The sequence below is a fragment of the Pleurodeles waltl genome, chromosome 4_1, assembly GCF_031143425.1.
Source record: "Pleurodeles waltl isolate 20211129_DDA chromosome 4_1, aPleWal1.hap1.20221129, whole genome shotgun sequence".
NCBI classification, from domain to species: domain Eukaryota; kingdom Metazoa; phylum Chordata; class Amphibia; order Caudata; family Salamandridae; genus Pleurodeles; species Pleurodeles waltl.
Window position 1 is genome coordinate 711,795,597 of NC_090442.1, and position 16,639 is coordinate 711,812,235.

The 16,639-nt window shown below is 45.0% G+C and overlaps 1 protein-coding gene across 3 annotated transcripts in view; it reads right to left on the reverse strand.

Annotated features, from left to right (window-relative positions):
* TASOR2 (transcription activation suppressor family member 2) overlaps positions 1-10,164 on the reverse strand; it is a 759,889-nt gene extending 749,725 nt beyond the window's left edge. For all 3 annotated transcript variants that reach the window (XM_069229296.1, XM_069229295.1, XM_069229294.1), the window contains exon 1: positions 9,469-10,164. In XM_069229296.1, the coding sequence (XP_069085397.1) occupies positions 9,469-9,586 (118 nt within the window). In that variant the 5' untranslated portion in view covers positions 9,587-10,164. The remainder of the gene's footprint in view (positions 1-9,468) is intronic.
* Positions 10,165-16,639: the final 6,475 nt, after the last annotated feature.

The following is a 16,639-nucleotide window of genomic DNA, read 5'->3' on the forward strand; positions in this document are numbered from 1 at the left end:
TGAGAGTACGGGGGTTCTTGTAACGTAAGTAGGTCAATAGTGTATCAATTGTGACACTAGACCACTCGTATACCTCAACTAGCTCAATTACAAGGGCAGAAACATGTCGGCTACTCCTTTTAGATAGGTGACCTAGTGAGTCATTGCTCTCACACCAGTTCCCCATTCCTTTTTAATCACACCACACAGAACCCTCTATTAAACTTACCCGGGTATCTGAGTAGGTGTTTTTATTTCCCTAGCATAGCTGGATCCCATTTTCCAGAAATTAAACTAATTTACGCACTCCCTCCTGTTCCTTTAACAGTGAGGTTGAGTCCGCCCAGGTGGCACTGTCCTACCCGGGTGGGGCTAGGTGGTCATATGATGAAGCATGACACTATATAGTGTGTGAGACCACCTAGTCCGTAAAGGAAATCCCCCCCCTCAGACCATACACCACTTCACAGCTCACCCACTTTTCACCTCTAGTCGAGGTATACGAGTGGTCTAGTGTCACAATTGATACACTATTGACCTACTTACGTTACAAGAACCCCTGTACTCTCATTTGTGATTTAGTATTGTGTTTCTTTGGGAGTCGAGTACGGCGTGTGTTCCTCTTGCTCCCATTTACTCTCCCTTTGTGTAATGTTCAAGAACAATTAGTCAAGGATTCCCTGTACATGAGTCTTGTTTGTTCATCCCTACCTCAGAACTATACAGCACAGTATTTCAATGGTTCAATGGTTACATGCCAACCCCATAGCAGGACATCAGAGAACACCAAAAACTAGAGAACTTGTTCAGTGATACTTTTGGTGGCACACCTTGAAAAAAGATATTAGAACGATGGTCACAAACTGTGAAACATGTGCAAGAGCTAAAACTGGCCATTCAAAGCCCAGAGGTCATTTGCAACACCTTCCAACTCCGAAGAAACCATGGAATATATAACTCTAGACTTTATTACTGGACTTTCTAAAGGTGCAACATCACTCATGTAGTTGTGGACAGCCTCACAAAATATGCTCACTTTATTGCTTGTACTGAACTACTACCCTGAAGTCAACTGGCAACCATTCTTTTGCAATAGTTGAATAGTTCGACTTCATGCTCTACCTAAAGTTATCCATTCAGATTGTGGGTCCTAGTTTTCAGCCCATTTTTGGCAAACATTGTACAAGGCTCTGCAGGTCACTTGTACATTGTACACTAGTCACCATCCACAAAGTGATGGCCAGACAAAACGTCTTAATCAAACTTTAAAACAGTATCTACGACGTTATGTAGAGGAAGCCACAGACTCATGAGTAATGTTATTCTGGCTGGCCAAAATAGCTTACAACAATTCTTATCAAGCCTCCACAGGCTTAACATCCTTTTACGGATTATTTGGGCACCACCCTTATACTTTACCAATTACGATACCTCAGGAAACAACACTAACACCCGCTGTTACAGATGCAGTACAACAAATTTACAACACACAAGAAAAAATCCAGAAACATTTAGAAAAGGCCAAATCAGTATACAAAAGACAGTATGACAAAAAACATTGCTTAGATTCTATCAACAAACCAGGAGATAAGGTGGCTCTCCACACGTGTAGTGAAATATGTGTTTTGACCACTGACTTTGTGTTGCACCACTCTGCACCTGGATTAGCTGCCTAGTGTTTACCACTTACAGGCTACATTTAGTATTCAGTTTAGCCTTAGATTTGTTCTGCCTATTGACTTTATTGTAGCATTAGACACTGCCATGTTAAAGGCGGACCGTGATTTTCCACATTGTAAACTGTGCATTCGGTCTTGTTTTCGTGCTTTTTCTCACCAAGGCTTTGGTTGATAAGGATGTACTGAAACGGCAGAGAACAGCCTTGTTCTGACTTGACATCTTGGGATTACGGCCAAACCCCAACGTGTTATTTTCAAAGCATACCTAAACTAGCCAGCATGTTTGAGTTGCAAAATGGTGTTTTTTTTCCGGAAAGCTCCTTTTGTTTTTTAAGATATAAAAAGACCCAGTGCAACATTGAGAGGATCAGTGGCCTCAATCAGGATTCTAGATGTCGGATGCCTGATATCTTTCCTGTGAGGGTAGAGATCTCTTTCTCTTTCGCAGTCGAACGGGGTCATCGTCTTGCTGGCATGAGAAAGATGAGGAACCTGACAGGCCCTACAGTGATGCCTTTTTATTTCATTATTTGCCTTGATAATAATATATATGTTTTCCTTTCATTGCTGTGACTATTTTTAAACGTGTGCTTTCAACATGCTAATCTCCTTTTAGGAACCTCGTGGTGAAATAATAAATGTCTTCTTTGAACTAACAAGTGCATTCCAGAGATTTTTGTCAGCTCGGTCATTAGTGAAAAGCAAAACAACACGCCATATTATTTTAATAAGCGGCATATAAGGAAGAATTGCCCTGATCTTTGCACATCCATCCAATCTTACACACTTCCCTTTTAAAATTGGCTCCAAAACACTGCAGTGTTCGAACCCACCCCATGTGTTGATACACGGTGTGTGGGAATATGAGGTTCAAACAATCTTGAACCAGAGAATGACTCCTGGGTTCTGGCCCGCGATGTGCATGCACCTCCTTTACTGCGGCGCTTCCATCTCCTCCATTCCCATAAGTTTGGCCCTAGACCATAGACAGGAGGGGGAGTACTATTTACGTTGCAACAGTGCGCGTTCACAGGCTCACCCCAACCCAGCACAAACCCCTATACTCTTTTTCCCTGGTCTCCTCATTGCCACCGACATGCAAGGGGTGGTTCCCCTTGTGGTAAACTCCATTTGGTCCCTTCCGGGCATTGGTGGTTATATTGCCCCAGGGCTCATGGTTACATATAGGGTGTGATCATGCTTATGTGCAAGCACATATTTTATTGGCTAAAACAACATCTATAGGCTAATTCTTAAATGTTTCCTCTTTTTCATTTCCAGTCCTTGAATATGGACTACAAGTCCCAGCTACCACGGTGGCAACCATCTTGGGTGCAGCAACCTCTATTTAAGGCTGCCCCACCCTGCAGAAGCCGCTCACTAGCCTGTGATCATCAGGAACATAGGAGCGCTGGTTTGGTGATGGGGATCTCAGCCTCCAGTCACCTTTGGTAACGCACTGTGAGCATGTCTCTTTCCTACTGCTACCGATTCTAGCTCGGCTCCCTCTGCTGCATTACCGCCCGGGTCCCGCTAGAGATCAAAGTACAGCTCCCACAGTAAATCAAGGACCACAGTGTAGCCATGCTCAGCTTGGAACGGTAAGCTGTCTCTGCGATCCGTATTCCTTTTTCTCTGACAAAATGCTTCAGGCTCTCACCAGGTTATTTTAACAGCACCAGGCATTTGCTTTGTCAACTCAAGGTCAGAGTGTTGTTTAAAGACTTGCATTATCTGTCAAGTTTGTTCATTGACAGAACTACACATTTGCCTCATCTGCTCAAGGTCAGAGTGTTGGTTAAAGACTCACATTATCTGAGTTCTGTTTGTTTATTCTCACTTGTGTAAATCTCAGGCTCGAGATTTACTGTTGCCTTTTTAAGAAAAGGTTCAGTACTGAGTATTGAGTGCACAAATTAATGCAGATCTTTGGGGGACATTGTTTTGAGTGTTCGAGGAAGTGTGACAAGCGCACTTTGAAGGCCACATATTTGACAAGAGCTCGGATGTGTTTATAGTCTTTCTATGAGCCTTTATCATTAGAAGATTAACATTGTGCAGCACCAAATTTTATGGATCCTCCAGAGAAGTTAGATTATGTCACCAACTGCAATACACCATAACGGCTGGTTAGGATTTATATGTTGGCACACTAACCTTTTTCCTTACAGATCTCCTGCCTCGCTGTTCCCTTCCCCTCATCTGGCCACTCTTATCCTCAGCGCTATTAAAGTAAGTTGAGTTAGAGCTGCCTGGAGGTGAGCCAACTTAAAAATACATGCAGAGCATGAGGACTGGTCATTTTGACAAGTAGTCACCAAAAACTAAAGCACTTTGAATTGGTAGTGTGTACATGCTATGACAAATCTTATGTATTTGCAATGCGCAAGATGTATCAGTTTGTGAAAGTAGACATCTTAGGTCTAGTGATGACATATAGTCACCCTGTTGTAGAAGTGAAATGAAATGCTGTAGAGTAACTATATGGAAGTGTTCTGAGAGATCTCAGACCTCTGAACAAGTACATCCTAAGATTGGTCTGAGCGACCTGTCCTTTTTGGGGATTAGAAAGTATAGAGAGTATACTCCTGAGCCTTGGTGTTGAGGAAGAAAGGGGTCTATAGCCCCTTTCAGAAGAAGGGCTTGGATCACTTGTTGGCAAAGTGTGAGATGTTCCTGAGACAACCTGTGAGTGCGAGGGGGGATGTTGGGCAGCGTGGTAATGAGCTCCAGAAAATAGCCATGTTGGATAATGGCTAGTACCCACTTGTCTATTGTGATGGTCTTCTAGACTGAGTGGAAAAACTGTAGTCTGTCCCAGACAGGTGTTGTGTGGTTGGGGGAGAAGGTGTAGGTAGTCACTGCTTCATAGTGGATGTTGTTCCATATCCGGAAGCACCCTTTTCCCTTACTTTATTGTTAGTACCTCTTAAGGAATCTCTTGAATACACCATGGTGTGGGATGAATGAGGCTGCTTTTGTTTGGAAGTGGAGGCGTCAGTGGATGTAGATTTGTATGTCCCAATATAGTCTGGATGACAAAAAGAGCCCCTGGGAGTGGAAGTCTGTAATGCTCCCATCGTCTTAGCTGTATTAGTGTCCTTTTTCATTTTACCCAAGGTAGAATCTAATTGTGGTCAAAAAGGTTCTCCTTATCAAAGGACATAGTTAAAACTGCCTGCTGGACCTCTGGTTTAAAAACAGAATAGCGTAGCCATGTATTCCATCTAAGGAGGACACTAATGTTAATACTTCTGGCTGCTATGTCCGCTGCGTCGAGGGTACATCGGATGGAGTTATTTGTAATAGCCTGCCCTTTAGTGACAATTTCCTGTCGTCTCTTGCGATGTTCTTTTGGTGAGTACTGCAAGAGTTCCTCTATCTCATCCCAATAGGCTCTATTGCAGCGGGCCAAAAGGGGCTGCCGTTTGGCGATCTCTCAATGGTTAGCGGCATGTGCTATGACTCTCTTACCGGCAGCATCAATGTGCTTACTCTCCTTTCCAGGAGGAGGAGTGTCTCCAGTGGCCTGACTGTTTGTATTTATACAGGCAGTGGTGGCAACAATGAAGTCAAGAGGGACATGACCTTTAATAAACAAAGGATCCGAAGGAGTTGCGTTACAATTTGTTGCCCAGCCAGTGGATGAGGACCCTGGCTCGGACTGGCTCCTTGAAGATATCCTCGGCATGACTCATCATGCCAGGAAGCATGGGCAGAAATTAGGTGTCCTTATGAGGTTAAGATAGGGTGTCAAAAAGAGAATCATGCTCTGGGGGTTCTCTATGGAGCTCAATGTAATGGTACGCTGCTGCCCTGGAAATAACTTGTTGGAAAGAAGTGGTGTCCTCCGGAGGGGAGAGACAAGCTGGATAGAGGTCTGGATCATTGGGGGTAGTGGGATCAGTATCATATTTGTCCCAAAGATAAGGATCACCTAATGGTTTCCCTATCTTCCAGTGCTGGATTGTGGAGACCCTTGGGATGAAACAACAAGTGGGTCATGTGTAGGAGATGATGGTGGTGGAGTATGGGGTGGGGAAGGAGGCAGATGTGATGGTGGTGGTGGAGGAAATGGCTGGTAGACAGGGCTGGTGGCCTTGTCCTTCGTTTTTTTTTCTTGGGAGGAAGGGGCATGTCCAAAGCTTCCTCAAAAGACAACTTCCTCTTTGGAGGTGGAGAGAGGAAGGAGTTGCAATGAAGTAGCCAATGCCCTCCTGAATCTGTACCTCTGTCTGGCATCCATTTTTTCAACGACCGGCTTAAGAGGTGAAGTAGAGGCCAAAGACGGTCTGGAGTCTTTTGGCTCCAAAGCTTTCGATATAGAAGGCTTGAGCTTGGCCGAGTGAGGCTTAGTTGGCGGCCGGGTCAAAGGAGGCTGCTGCCGAGTCGGGACTGAGAGTCGTCTTGTTGCCGAAACATACTCTCGTCCGATAAGCCTGAGGTTGATGTCAAGGGCTTAGCCTTTTTAGCAATCTTTAGCGCCAAGCTTGAAGACGGGGAGGCTGAGACAGTTTTCCAGAACCGATCATGGCTGGGAGGCAGTGGTGGCCTGGTGACCTATAACAGAGGTAGCGGGGACATTTTGGAGGGCTTCGGTGGTGAAGCAGGGGTCACAGGACTCATGCACTGGGCATTTCGAGACTGAGGTCTACACTGGAGCTAGAGCTGTTTTTGACGTCCTCTTCAGCAGTTGGCTCCTTTTGGGCATGCTCTTCCCCAAAAAGATCCAGAGTGTCGTCCGAAGCCTTCCAAGTCATTTCAAGTTGTGGAGCCGTCGGGCCCAGAAGAGTCTATTTTTACCTGAATAACTTGCAGGTGTCACAGTCAGGTTCTTTATGGTCAGGTGAAAGGCAGAGGTTGCACACGAGATGTTGGTCATGTGCAGATACTTTCCGTGGCAAAGCGGGCAAAATTGGAAGGATGTACATTCCATAAGAAACGTATCTTCATCAATTCCGGAGATACGCAGGAAGTTAGACGTGAGACGTCTGGTAGCGCCCAGAAGGGCGGGCGGTCAAAGCCCAAACCGACAAAATTCGAAAGCTGTGCAGGAAAGGAAAAGCGCGATCAAAACAATTCTGTTCAGACAGTAAAGAAAAGGGAAGAACCATACAGAACAGAGTCGAATACGTGGATCAGAGGCACTCACATCTGAACCGGACGACGGAGACAAAACAATCTAACAATGGAGTCAGTGCCACCAAGAAGAAGAGTCACTCGACCTTGTGACTCAAAATAATTCTTTGGAAAAAAAAAAAAAAAACTTGCACAACTTCGGACCAAACTCTGGACGGCAGGAGTATGCAGAGTATGTGTATTTACAACCACACGTCATTGAACAACACTACCCCTTCCACAGATATTTGAAATGTTTAATTTACCCTCATGTTTTCAGAATTGAAAAAAACTTAATTATTCACAGCAAAATCATTGTTTTTAATAGGTCTGGTTTACAGAGCGGGTGCCCAGCACTCCACCTACATCCATGATCATTCTAACAAACCCTTCTCCTCTGCTGTATTCTTCTTCCTGCTCCACTCTCTTCCCAAGCCTCTTCCTGCTATCTTTCCTGCCATATTGCCCTTTTCCTGCTCCCTTCTCCAGCTACCACTTCCTCCAGTGTCCCCATTTCCTTACCACTTTTTTGCCAGCCCCCTCACCACCTCCCAGTGCCCAAACCAGCTCCCAGGACCTACATAGTGGCAGCAGGGTGCAGCAGCCGCGCCGAAGACACACCAAAGGCAAGTCTGCATGTGCCTGTCCACACCTGGTGCCAGAAACCCTGGACAAACCACCACATGCAGATACATTTCTCCAGCTATCCACTCTCTCAACCGTGGAAGCTGTCACGAACACTGCCACTGCAACCCACAACCTTCCACAGTAGGACCTTTCACCTGCACCCTCTCCCACTTCACCTGCCACATGCCCCCAATTCGCTCACTAACACTCAGCCCACTTGAAACGCCAAAACCGCTACCCACCACTTTCTAATATGCACCCTTCTAAACACTTGCTCACTCAGCAAACATGCCACCGAGGTCTGAGACCTTATCAACATTCTTGCACCTGACATTGTCTACGTAACCAAGCAGGTTACATCCAGGCCCTTCTCAATAAAGGAAAGGCCTTTATCGTCCTCAATCTCTCAGTAGTCTTCAACACCGTCCCCCACCACATGCTCATTGCCAGACATCAAGACACAGGCATCCAAGGAGCCACCCACAGATGAATCTCCTATTTCCTCACCGACAGAACACAAGTCTACATTCCACCCTTGACCTCCAAACCAATCATCTGCAGAGTCCATCAAGGGTCATCACTCAGCCTTACCCTCTTCAACATCTACATGGCCCACATGCCAAAAGTCAGAGCCTACAGACTCAGCCTTATCTTCTATGCCAATAACATGCAACTCATTGTCTCCCCATCCGAAAACCACCACCAGAACCAACTTCCACCAATGTATGACCAGCGTTGCCATCTGGATAAGGAATAGCTGCCTCAAGTTCAACACAGACAAGACAGACGTCTCGATCTTCAGAAGAAACAACTCTTTCTTGGATCCAGTCCAACCCCAGCTGAGCATGCCAGAATCTCTGTATCATCCTGGCCAACAATCTCACCACGAGATCTCAAGTCAACCCAGTATCATCCTCCTAATTCTTTATCCTGCACATTACATAAGATTTTCAAGTGGCTTCCTCAAAACTAGAGACGCACCATCACCCAAGCCCTTGTCAACAGTCGACTGGACAGCGGAAATACTATCTACGTGGTAATCGAGGTACAACCAGTTTAAAGACTACAAATAAATTCATACAGAAAAATATATGTATTTATGTATGTATTTGTATAGTGCATTCCAGCCATAGCATCGAAGCCCTGAGGAGAGTCAATGAGTTACAGGGATGCGAAGCAGAGAGGGGGCCCATCGCCAAGGGCTTCCAAGAGTCCCAAGACTCCTTAAAGGGAGAGCAGCCAGGTTTTCAATTTCTTTCTAAAACAAAAATAAGACTCTACCTGCCTAATGGCAAGAGGGAGTGTGTTCCAGAGTCTCGCTGCCCCTACCGAGAGGGCTTTGTTCCCCCATCTCACCCTATGGCAGCACAGCACAGCGATAAGCTGCCGGGTAGAGGATCTAAGCGGCCGGATGGGCTGGTAGAGTTGCAAGGTCGACCTAAGATAATCGCAACCGACCTGATGAAGGGCTTTGTAAGTTAAGCAGAGTGTTTAAAACGTAATACGTTTTTCCACAGGAAGCCTTTGAAAATTTTAAAACGTTCTGTAAATGTGAAGGAATTCGAAATTAGAGGCTAAAAATTAAGTTAGCATCCTCAGCTTGAGAGTGGGAAAAGTTAAATAAAGTGCATTGAACAGAATATAATTTGGCCTCAATGTAATTTAGTAAAGAACAAACCTTCCCATTAAAATCAAAATTTCGATTTTTGTATATTTGTGAAATAAAATATTTTACCATTTGTGTATTTGTTGATGAATGCTAGTTTCAGCATGTTTGTGGGTTTTTATGCGTATGCGATAGTTCCCAGGTTCAAGTAATGACTCAGTGGGAAGCACTGGATTCCAATAATGAATAAGCGGGGGTCCCCTGGACCAGCCGGTCCACGGACGTCGAAAGGTTAAAATCTACAGCTCTATACAAACCTATCTACAACAACCAATCACAACCGGTCGATTAAAATCTGAGAAAAGTACGGAAACAATTCCCATCAAGTATAAAATTAGCAGTCTGGTTCAACTGCACTCACTGTACAATGTGAATAGCATAACACTATTTTGGACTCACCAGAGCTGGATGTAGCCACAGTATCCTCCTCCTCCTCATTTCCCCTCATACTTCTCCCTCCTCCTGAGGACCCAGTAGGGCCTCTCTTAGTTCTACTGTCGATGCCAGCCTTGGTCATTGGACTGCGACCCTCCTCCAAGTGCTCCTCTTGAGCAGACCTTCGCCCTCTTCCTCCGTGATTCCTGTACCAGTGTGCACTTTCTTTGGGTCTTGCCCCCCTTAGTGCGGGCCCTAATGCAAAAGCACACGCCTGCTGTCAAGAATCCTTGTTCACCTCTTCGTTATGTATTTTCTAGAGCCTCTGGCTCATCTTGGTGCCGTGGGTCATATAGCACGTCTCATGAAGAATGTCCTCACCCTTTGGGGCTCTTCTTCTTGCACTCAGCAGCCTGGGCTGCTCAGTCTCTGCTTAGCACAATATGGGGCGGGCTTACGGACTGGCCCAGCCCTCCAGCGCAGACAGAGTGCACTGATCTCATGTAAAACACGGGGCGTATACAACAGTATAAAGTCTCGACTGCGGCGTCACGTTTAAGTAGAAGGGTATTACGCTCTTGTCCTTGTGCTACGGTCTGCAGACAGGCTACGGTTGCACACTAGGGTGAGGATGTCCGCGGGTTTCGTACAGAAAAATACACAATGCGAGTTACAACTTGGATCCCTCCTCCGTTCACTTCTGCTCCGGAAGTACTATACGTAGGAGTAAACACACAATGTGAAAACGAAACCTGATCCGGAAGAACATGAAAGAAACATCGGAAGTTATGTCATGAAAATGGCACCCATCCCCAATACTCTGACAGCACCAACGGTCGCTGCCATTTTATTTGCTCAAGGTAGTGCAACGCTTTCAATACGCTGGAAATGCCACGTTTGAAAGTGTTTTTTTTCAAGTTCTAGTGAAACACCTAGGAAATGGTGTTTTGTGTGCAAAACCATCTGGAAATAGTACTACATACACAAGAGTGGTCCACAGTTGCCAGGTTTCCAGACTACGTTATGAGTGACATTTCAATGGTTTCAATGTGTGACACTTTCTTGCAAGTAAATTCATGTTCCTTACCTTAGGCACTGTCATGATTTAGTGGAGTAGGGTGGATTGGATTAGAGTGGGGTAAATTGAAATGGGATGAGTTGGGTGGGACTGGGGTGGATTCGAGAGGGATGGATTAGATTGGATTGAGGTGGGTGGTTTGGATTGGAGTGATAAGGGTGAGGTGGATTGTGTGGGGTGGATTAGATTGGAATGGAATGGATTGGATTGGAGTAGAGTGAATTGGATTCACTGGATTGGAGTGGGGTGGATTGGACTGGAGTGGGGTGGATAGCATTGGAGCAGGGTGGATGGACAGGAGTGGATTGGATTTAGGTGGATTGGGATTATTTTACGTGACATTAGCATTGTTAATAAAGGGAAATAAATATTCTAACTTTTACCAAAAGGTGTGGTTATTCGTGACTGAAAGGTCATGGTGCATGACGTTTACTGACTTAAATTTATTACTAATGCTATAAGTTATCATTGATTATTGATGTTATTGATTGGTTATTGATTAATGATCTACATGTACAGGATATATGGTGAGAACATCTTAAATGTGAGTCAAAAGGTTCATCGACCTATTCATGTCCCCTTGTAAATTTACTTGTTAATGTCAGACACGCCAACAGAGTGGGTGGATTGGAATGGGGTGGATTGGATTGTAATGGGGTGGAGTAGGTAGGGTGGACTGGAGGAGTGGATTGTTTTGGGGTGGATTGGATTGGGGTGGGGTGAATTGGATTGGGGTGGATTGTACTGAGGTAAGGTGGATTGGATTGGAGTGGGATGGACTGGAGCGTGGTGGACTGGACTGGGGTGGGTTGGATTGGGGTGTACTTGATTAGGGGTGGTGTGGAGGGGAGTGGATTTGAGTGAGGTGGATTGGGTTGAGTGGGGTGGAATAGAGTGTGGTGGATTGGATTTAGTGTGGTGGATTAGATTGGGTGGGGTGGATTCAATTGTGGGGTGGGGTGGACTGGGTTGGAGTGGACTGGAGTTGAGTGGGGTAGGGTGGAGTGGATTGGACTGGAGTAGGGTAGATTGGAGAGGAGTGGATTGCACTGCTGTTGGGTGGATTGGATTAGTGTGAGCAGAATTGAATAGAGAGGGGTGGACAGGATTGAAGTGGGGTAGATTAAGGTGGTTTGGAGTGGGGTGGATTAGACTGGAGTAGGGTGGATTAATGCGGATTGTATTGGCGTGGGATGGAATTGGAGTGTGCGGGTGGACTGGAGTGAGGTGGATTGGACTGGAGTAGGATGGGTTTGATTGGAGTGGGGTGGGATGGGATGGAATAGGATGGGTTGGATAGGAGTGGGTTGAATTGGAGTAGTGTGGGCTGGATTGGAGTGGGATGGACTGGAGGGGTGGATCAGACTGAGCAGGGTGGACTGGAGTAGGGTGGACTGAACTGAAGTGGGGTGGATTGGTCTGGAGTGGATTGGGGTGGATTGGATTGGAGTAAAGTGGATTGGATTGAATGGGGGAGATTGGACTGCTGGATTGCAGTGGATTGGAGTGGAGTGGACTGGATTTTAATAGGTGGATTGAAGTGGGGTGAAGTGGGTTGGAGGGGGGTGGATTGGATTGAGGTGAGGTGAATTGGATTAGAGTGGGGTGTTTGGGATTGGAGTGGTGCAGGTTGGAGTGGGGCAGGTTGTTCTGAATGAAAGTGGGCCAGAGTGGAGTGGGACAGATTGAAATGGATTGGAGTAGGGCAGTTTGTTCTAGATTGAAGTAGGGCGGGATGCCTTGAATTGGAGTGGGGCCAATTGGTGTGGAGCAGATTGTTTTGGATTGGAGTGAGGCGGATAGGAGTGGGACAGATTGCTTTGGATTGGAGTGGGGTAGATTGTTTTTGATTGTATTGGGGCAGACCGGAGCGGGGCAGATTATATTAGGTTGGATTGGAGTGGGGTGGATTGGGTTGGTGTGGAGTGGATTGGATGGAAGTGGGGTGGATTGGAGTGGGGTGGATTGGATTGGGGTGAGGTGGATGGGATTGGAGTGGGACATATTGTTTTGGATTGGAGTGGGGCAGATTGGAGTGGAGCGGATTGGAGTGGGACAGATTGTTTTAGAGGTGAGTGGGGCAGATTGAAGTGGGGCAAATTGTTTTGGATTGGAGTGGGGCAGATTCAAGTGGGGCAGATTCAAGTGGGACAGATTCTTTTGGATTGGAGTGGGGTTGATTGTTTTGGATTAAAGTGGGGCAGATTGTTTTGGAATGGAGTGCAGCAGCTTGCAGTGGGCAGACTGTTTTGTATTTGAGGGGGGCAGATTGTTTTGTATTGGAGTGGGGCAGATTGGAGTGGGCAGATGGGAGTGCAGCATATTGCTTTTAGTTGGAGTAGAGCAGATTGTTTTGGAGTGGTGCAGAGTGTTTTAGATTAGAGTGGGGTGAATTGGAGTGGGGAAGAATAGATTGGAGCCTTCTTTTTTTTGGGCCTCCTCTCATTGCATGGGGCACTTTAAAAAATCAGGTGCACTTGCACTGACTAACACAATTAGCACTGAGATCTAGGTGAGCCCTGCCAAGGGCAAGTGCCACACATTTAGGGAGAAGCACCTCCGGAAATGAAGAGAAGCTAAATCGTGCATTCAAGTGCGCTGAAGCGGTGAAATACTCTAAAATATGTTGTATTAACCCTAAATGCATGGCACTTTGCAGGGCTGGTAGTCAATCTTATTAAGCTTGCCTACGTGATTTCTCTTTATATCAGTTGGCGGAATGTGACCAAGTATTCCTGTCGTTCTTAATGCACAGATACATTTGTTTATTCAGAGCAAGTGATGTTGTTCATACCTCTCTGTAATAATGTGACAGGTAAGGTGAAGCAGTTATATTGCTCAGTTTAATTACCAGCAGTCTTCATTGCTCTTAACCATACTCCTCGTGACTCCACCTATCCGACAGAAAAAACATCACAGAATTTTAAGTAAGCTCCAACCACCTTCCTGGGTACTATATAGAGGTAGTTCCCTAGAGTCCTGTTTTATCTAAGCATAGTCAAAGGCATGAAGGGAAGGTGGCTGGGATTGCAATGGCTGTGATGAGGATGAGTAGGACTAAGATCAATGAAGATTACCGGTAAGTAATCAGGGCATTACCTCTATGTTCCTCGTCCTAATTACACTTCAAGGTTTACCAAATCATATGCCTTTGATCAAGAAAAAATAATACTTAATCACACGTATGCACAGCCAATAATCTTTCACGCACACTAAAATGATGGCAGAATTAATAACCAAAACAGAGTCTAGATTACTCAAGAACTGATTTCATAATCCCCTACACCAAAATTTGCCTCAGAGTCAATAACATTATTTAGTCTGTAAGGTTTCACAACAGTAGAATGTAAAGGCCAGGTAGCAGCCCTATATATCTCTTGAATAAAGGCCCCCTAGAGCATAGCCCAAGAGGAGGCCATGCATTTAGTGAATCTTCCCTGAACTGAGCCACCTTCCAAGGATCCTTGATCAGCCTGCAGTGTAGTAGCCTTCAACTATCTTCTCAAAGTCATCTTGCTCCTCTTCCTGCTTGTCCTAAAGTTACAAACAGATGGACGTTTTTCCTGAAAGGCTGTGCCTGTGAAGATAAATGGAAATAACTCATTTAACACCTAAAGAATGTAGAGAAACGTGGCCCTGTGAGGAAGGAGAAGGAAAAATGAGGGAAGAATCACTTCCTATGACTTTTGAAAGGAAGAATTGACGTTAGACAGGAAGGAAGGATCTGGTCCTTGAACAATCATAAGAAGGGTGGTCGACAGAGCAAAGCAGTTAGGTCCCCAATTCTGTTTACCACAGTTATGGCTACTAAAAAGACAACCTTATAAGAGAGAAACTTTAAGTCTCCCTCTTATAAAGTTTTTAAAGGAGGAGCCTGAAAAGATTTAAGAACTGTAGGAAGATCACAAGAAGTAGAGGAGGAGTTCAAGATAGGTCTCAAGATTAAGAAAAGTTTACATACTGTAGTGTCAGTCTCCTTCTGAGTTATGGAAACCCCCCTGAAAGCCTTAATATAAAACCACTGTGATTTGAGTGTACAAAGAGAAAGTTGAAACCCCCGACCAGGGACTGTACACAGTGGATAAAGGACAGGATGATGCTGAGAATTCTTATAAACAACACCATTTTTTTAATGTCGCCCAATGCCTAGAATAGGACTTCAAAGTTGAGGGTCTTCTTGAATTGTGGACCATCTCAACTAAATACAGTAGAAGATCCTTATTCAATAAGTTCAACCTCTTAGCCTCCAAACAGATAGACCCAGATTTACTGGAGTAGGGCAAGATGTCTGATGGGAGATGATAACGGAAGAAGAATCCACAAGGAGAACGTTGCCAGACTCTTCACTGTTGGGAATTATGAAAATCTTGGCCAATAAGGCACTATTAAGATTACACCCGTCTTCTCATGCTGGATCTTGACAATGTCTTTGTGATTAGAGGAAAAGGCGGAAATGCATAGAGAAGTCTTTGAGGCCAGTTCACCAACAGAGCATCTATCCTCATGCTCCCTTTTCCTGAAACTTTGAACAAAACCTTTAAGCCTCGGCAGCATCCTTCTATGCAAAGAGGTATAGAAATTGAGTTCCAAACCTCCTGCAGACCTGTTTGAAGATGATTCTAAGAGATAATGAGTGGCTAATTGAGGAAACAAAGTTTCTGCTGAGATGATCTGCCTTTACCTTGTCTGTCCCCTTGATGTGTATTGACAAGAGTTTTAAAAGAGTGAATTCTGCCCATAGTCCAATTGATGTTGCTACCTAATTCAAGGATTTGGACCTGTTGCTCCCCAATGTATGATATATGTTATAGAGATTGTTTTGTCCGATCTCACTAAGACTTCCTTTTGAAGAATCAGATCCCTGAATCTTAGGAGAGCTCTGTGGATTGCCACAGGTTCCCTTCCGTTCAATGATCTCCTCTGTTCCAAGATGGACCACTTGTGTTGGCATGATTGTCTCAAAACTATTGCTTCCCAACCAATCCTGCAGGCATCTGTAGTGAGAACCACAGGCTGTTGAGGATGCATAAGCATGCCCTTCAGAAGATTGTTGCAGTTCATCAACTATAATAAATCCAGCTTGACTAGATGGGATAAGGGAATGGGGAGCCCCAAAAGGTGAATCTTCGGAAAACAGAAGCTGTGCAGGTGCCAAAGTAAGGTACACAGATGAGACCATACCTATGAAACAGTAAATAAACAAGATATCATGTGTCCTTGAACTTCCATGCTTAAGCAGGCTGGAACATCTGAGCTGAAAAAAAGAAAGACCAAATTCTGTAGTTAAGTGATCACCTCTAAGGGAAGAAAGACCTTTCCCAGGCTGTCCTGAAAACGGCTCAGATAAACTTGATCTCCCTTGATGGTACAAACTGACATTTTGGAATATTGAGCAGACAATCCAACCTGCTGATCACAATCATTGTGGTTTCCAAAACCCTGAATATCTCCGGAATGGAAGGAGTTTAAAGCAACCAGTCGTCGAGGTATGGAAACATTGGTTTTCTCAACAGATGAAGTTCACTACCATCAGAGACATCAACTTTGTGAAATATCTGGGAGGTGATTTGATTCTGAATAGTAGTACCGTGAGTGGCCAATGCTGATTCCCTACTGCAAACCTCAAAAACTTCCAGTCCTCCTTTGATATGGGGAAATATAGATATGTTTCATGAGGTCAAGCCTAATTGTGAAACTTTGCGATTGAATCAAAAGAGTAATTCTCTGTAAAGACTTCATTGTTTTAAACCTTTATTTTCAGTTTTATAATGAACAACAAAACAGCAGCTTTGTAGAGAAACGGACATACAGTTCAGAGGGGTGGTCTAGCAAAGTACAGAAGTGACCACTCAGCCCATGTCTGACCTGAGACACACAACAGATAACCTCACACCTTTACAGATGCACATGTTATGAGTTGCTGTCTCTCCACGAGGATTCTCAATCCTTTCCTGCCTGTACTCCCTCGCTTCCTGTATGATCCAAACATTCACTGTCTGTGGAGTCAGTAGCGACTTCTGGGTCTAAAAACACAGCACATATGTCTCCCCACACTGCAAGGTCTGCTCTCCACTATCATCCCACCTACTGAGCCTCATGTGGGAGTCCTCACCCACT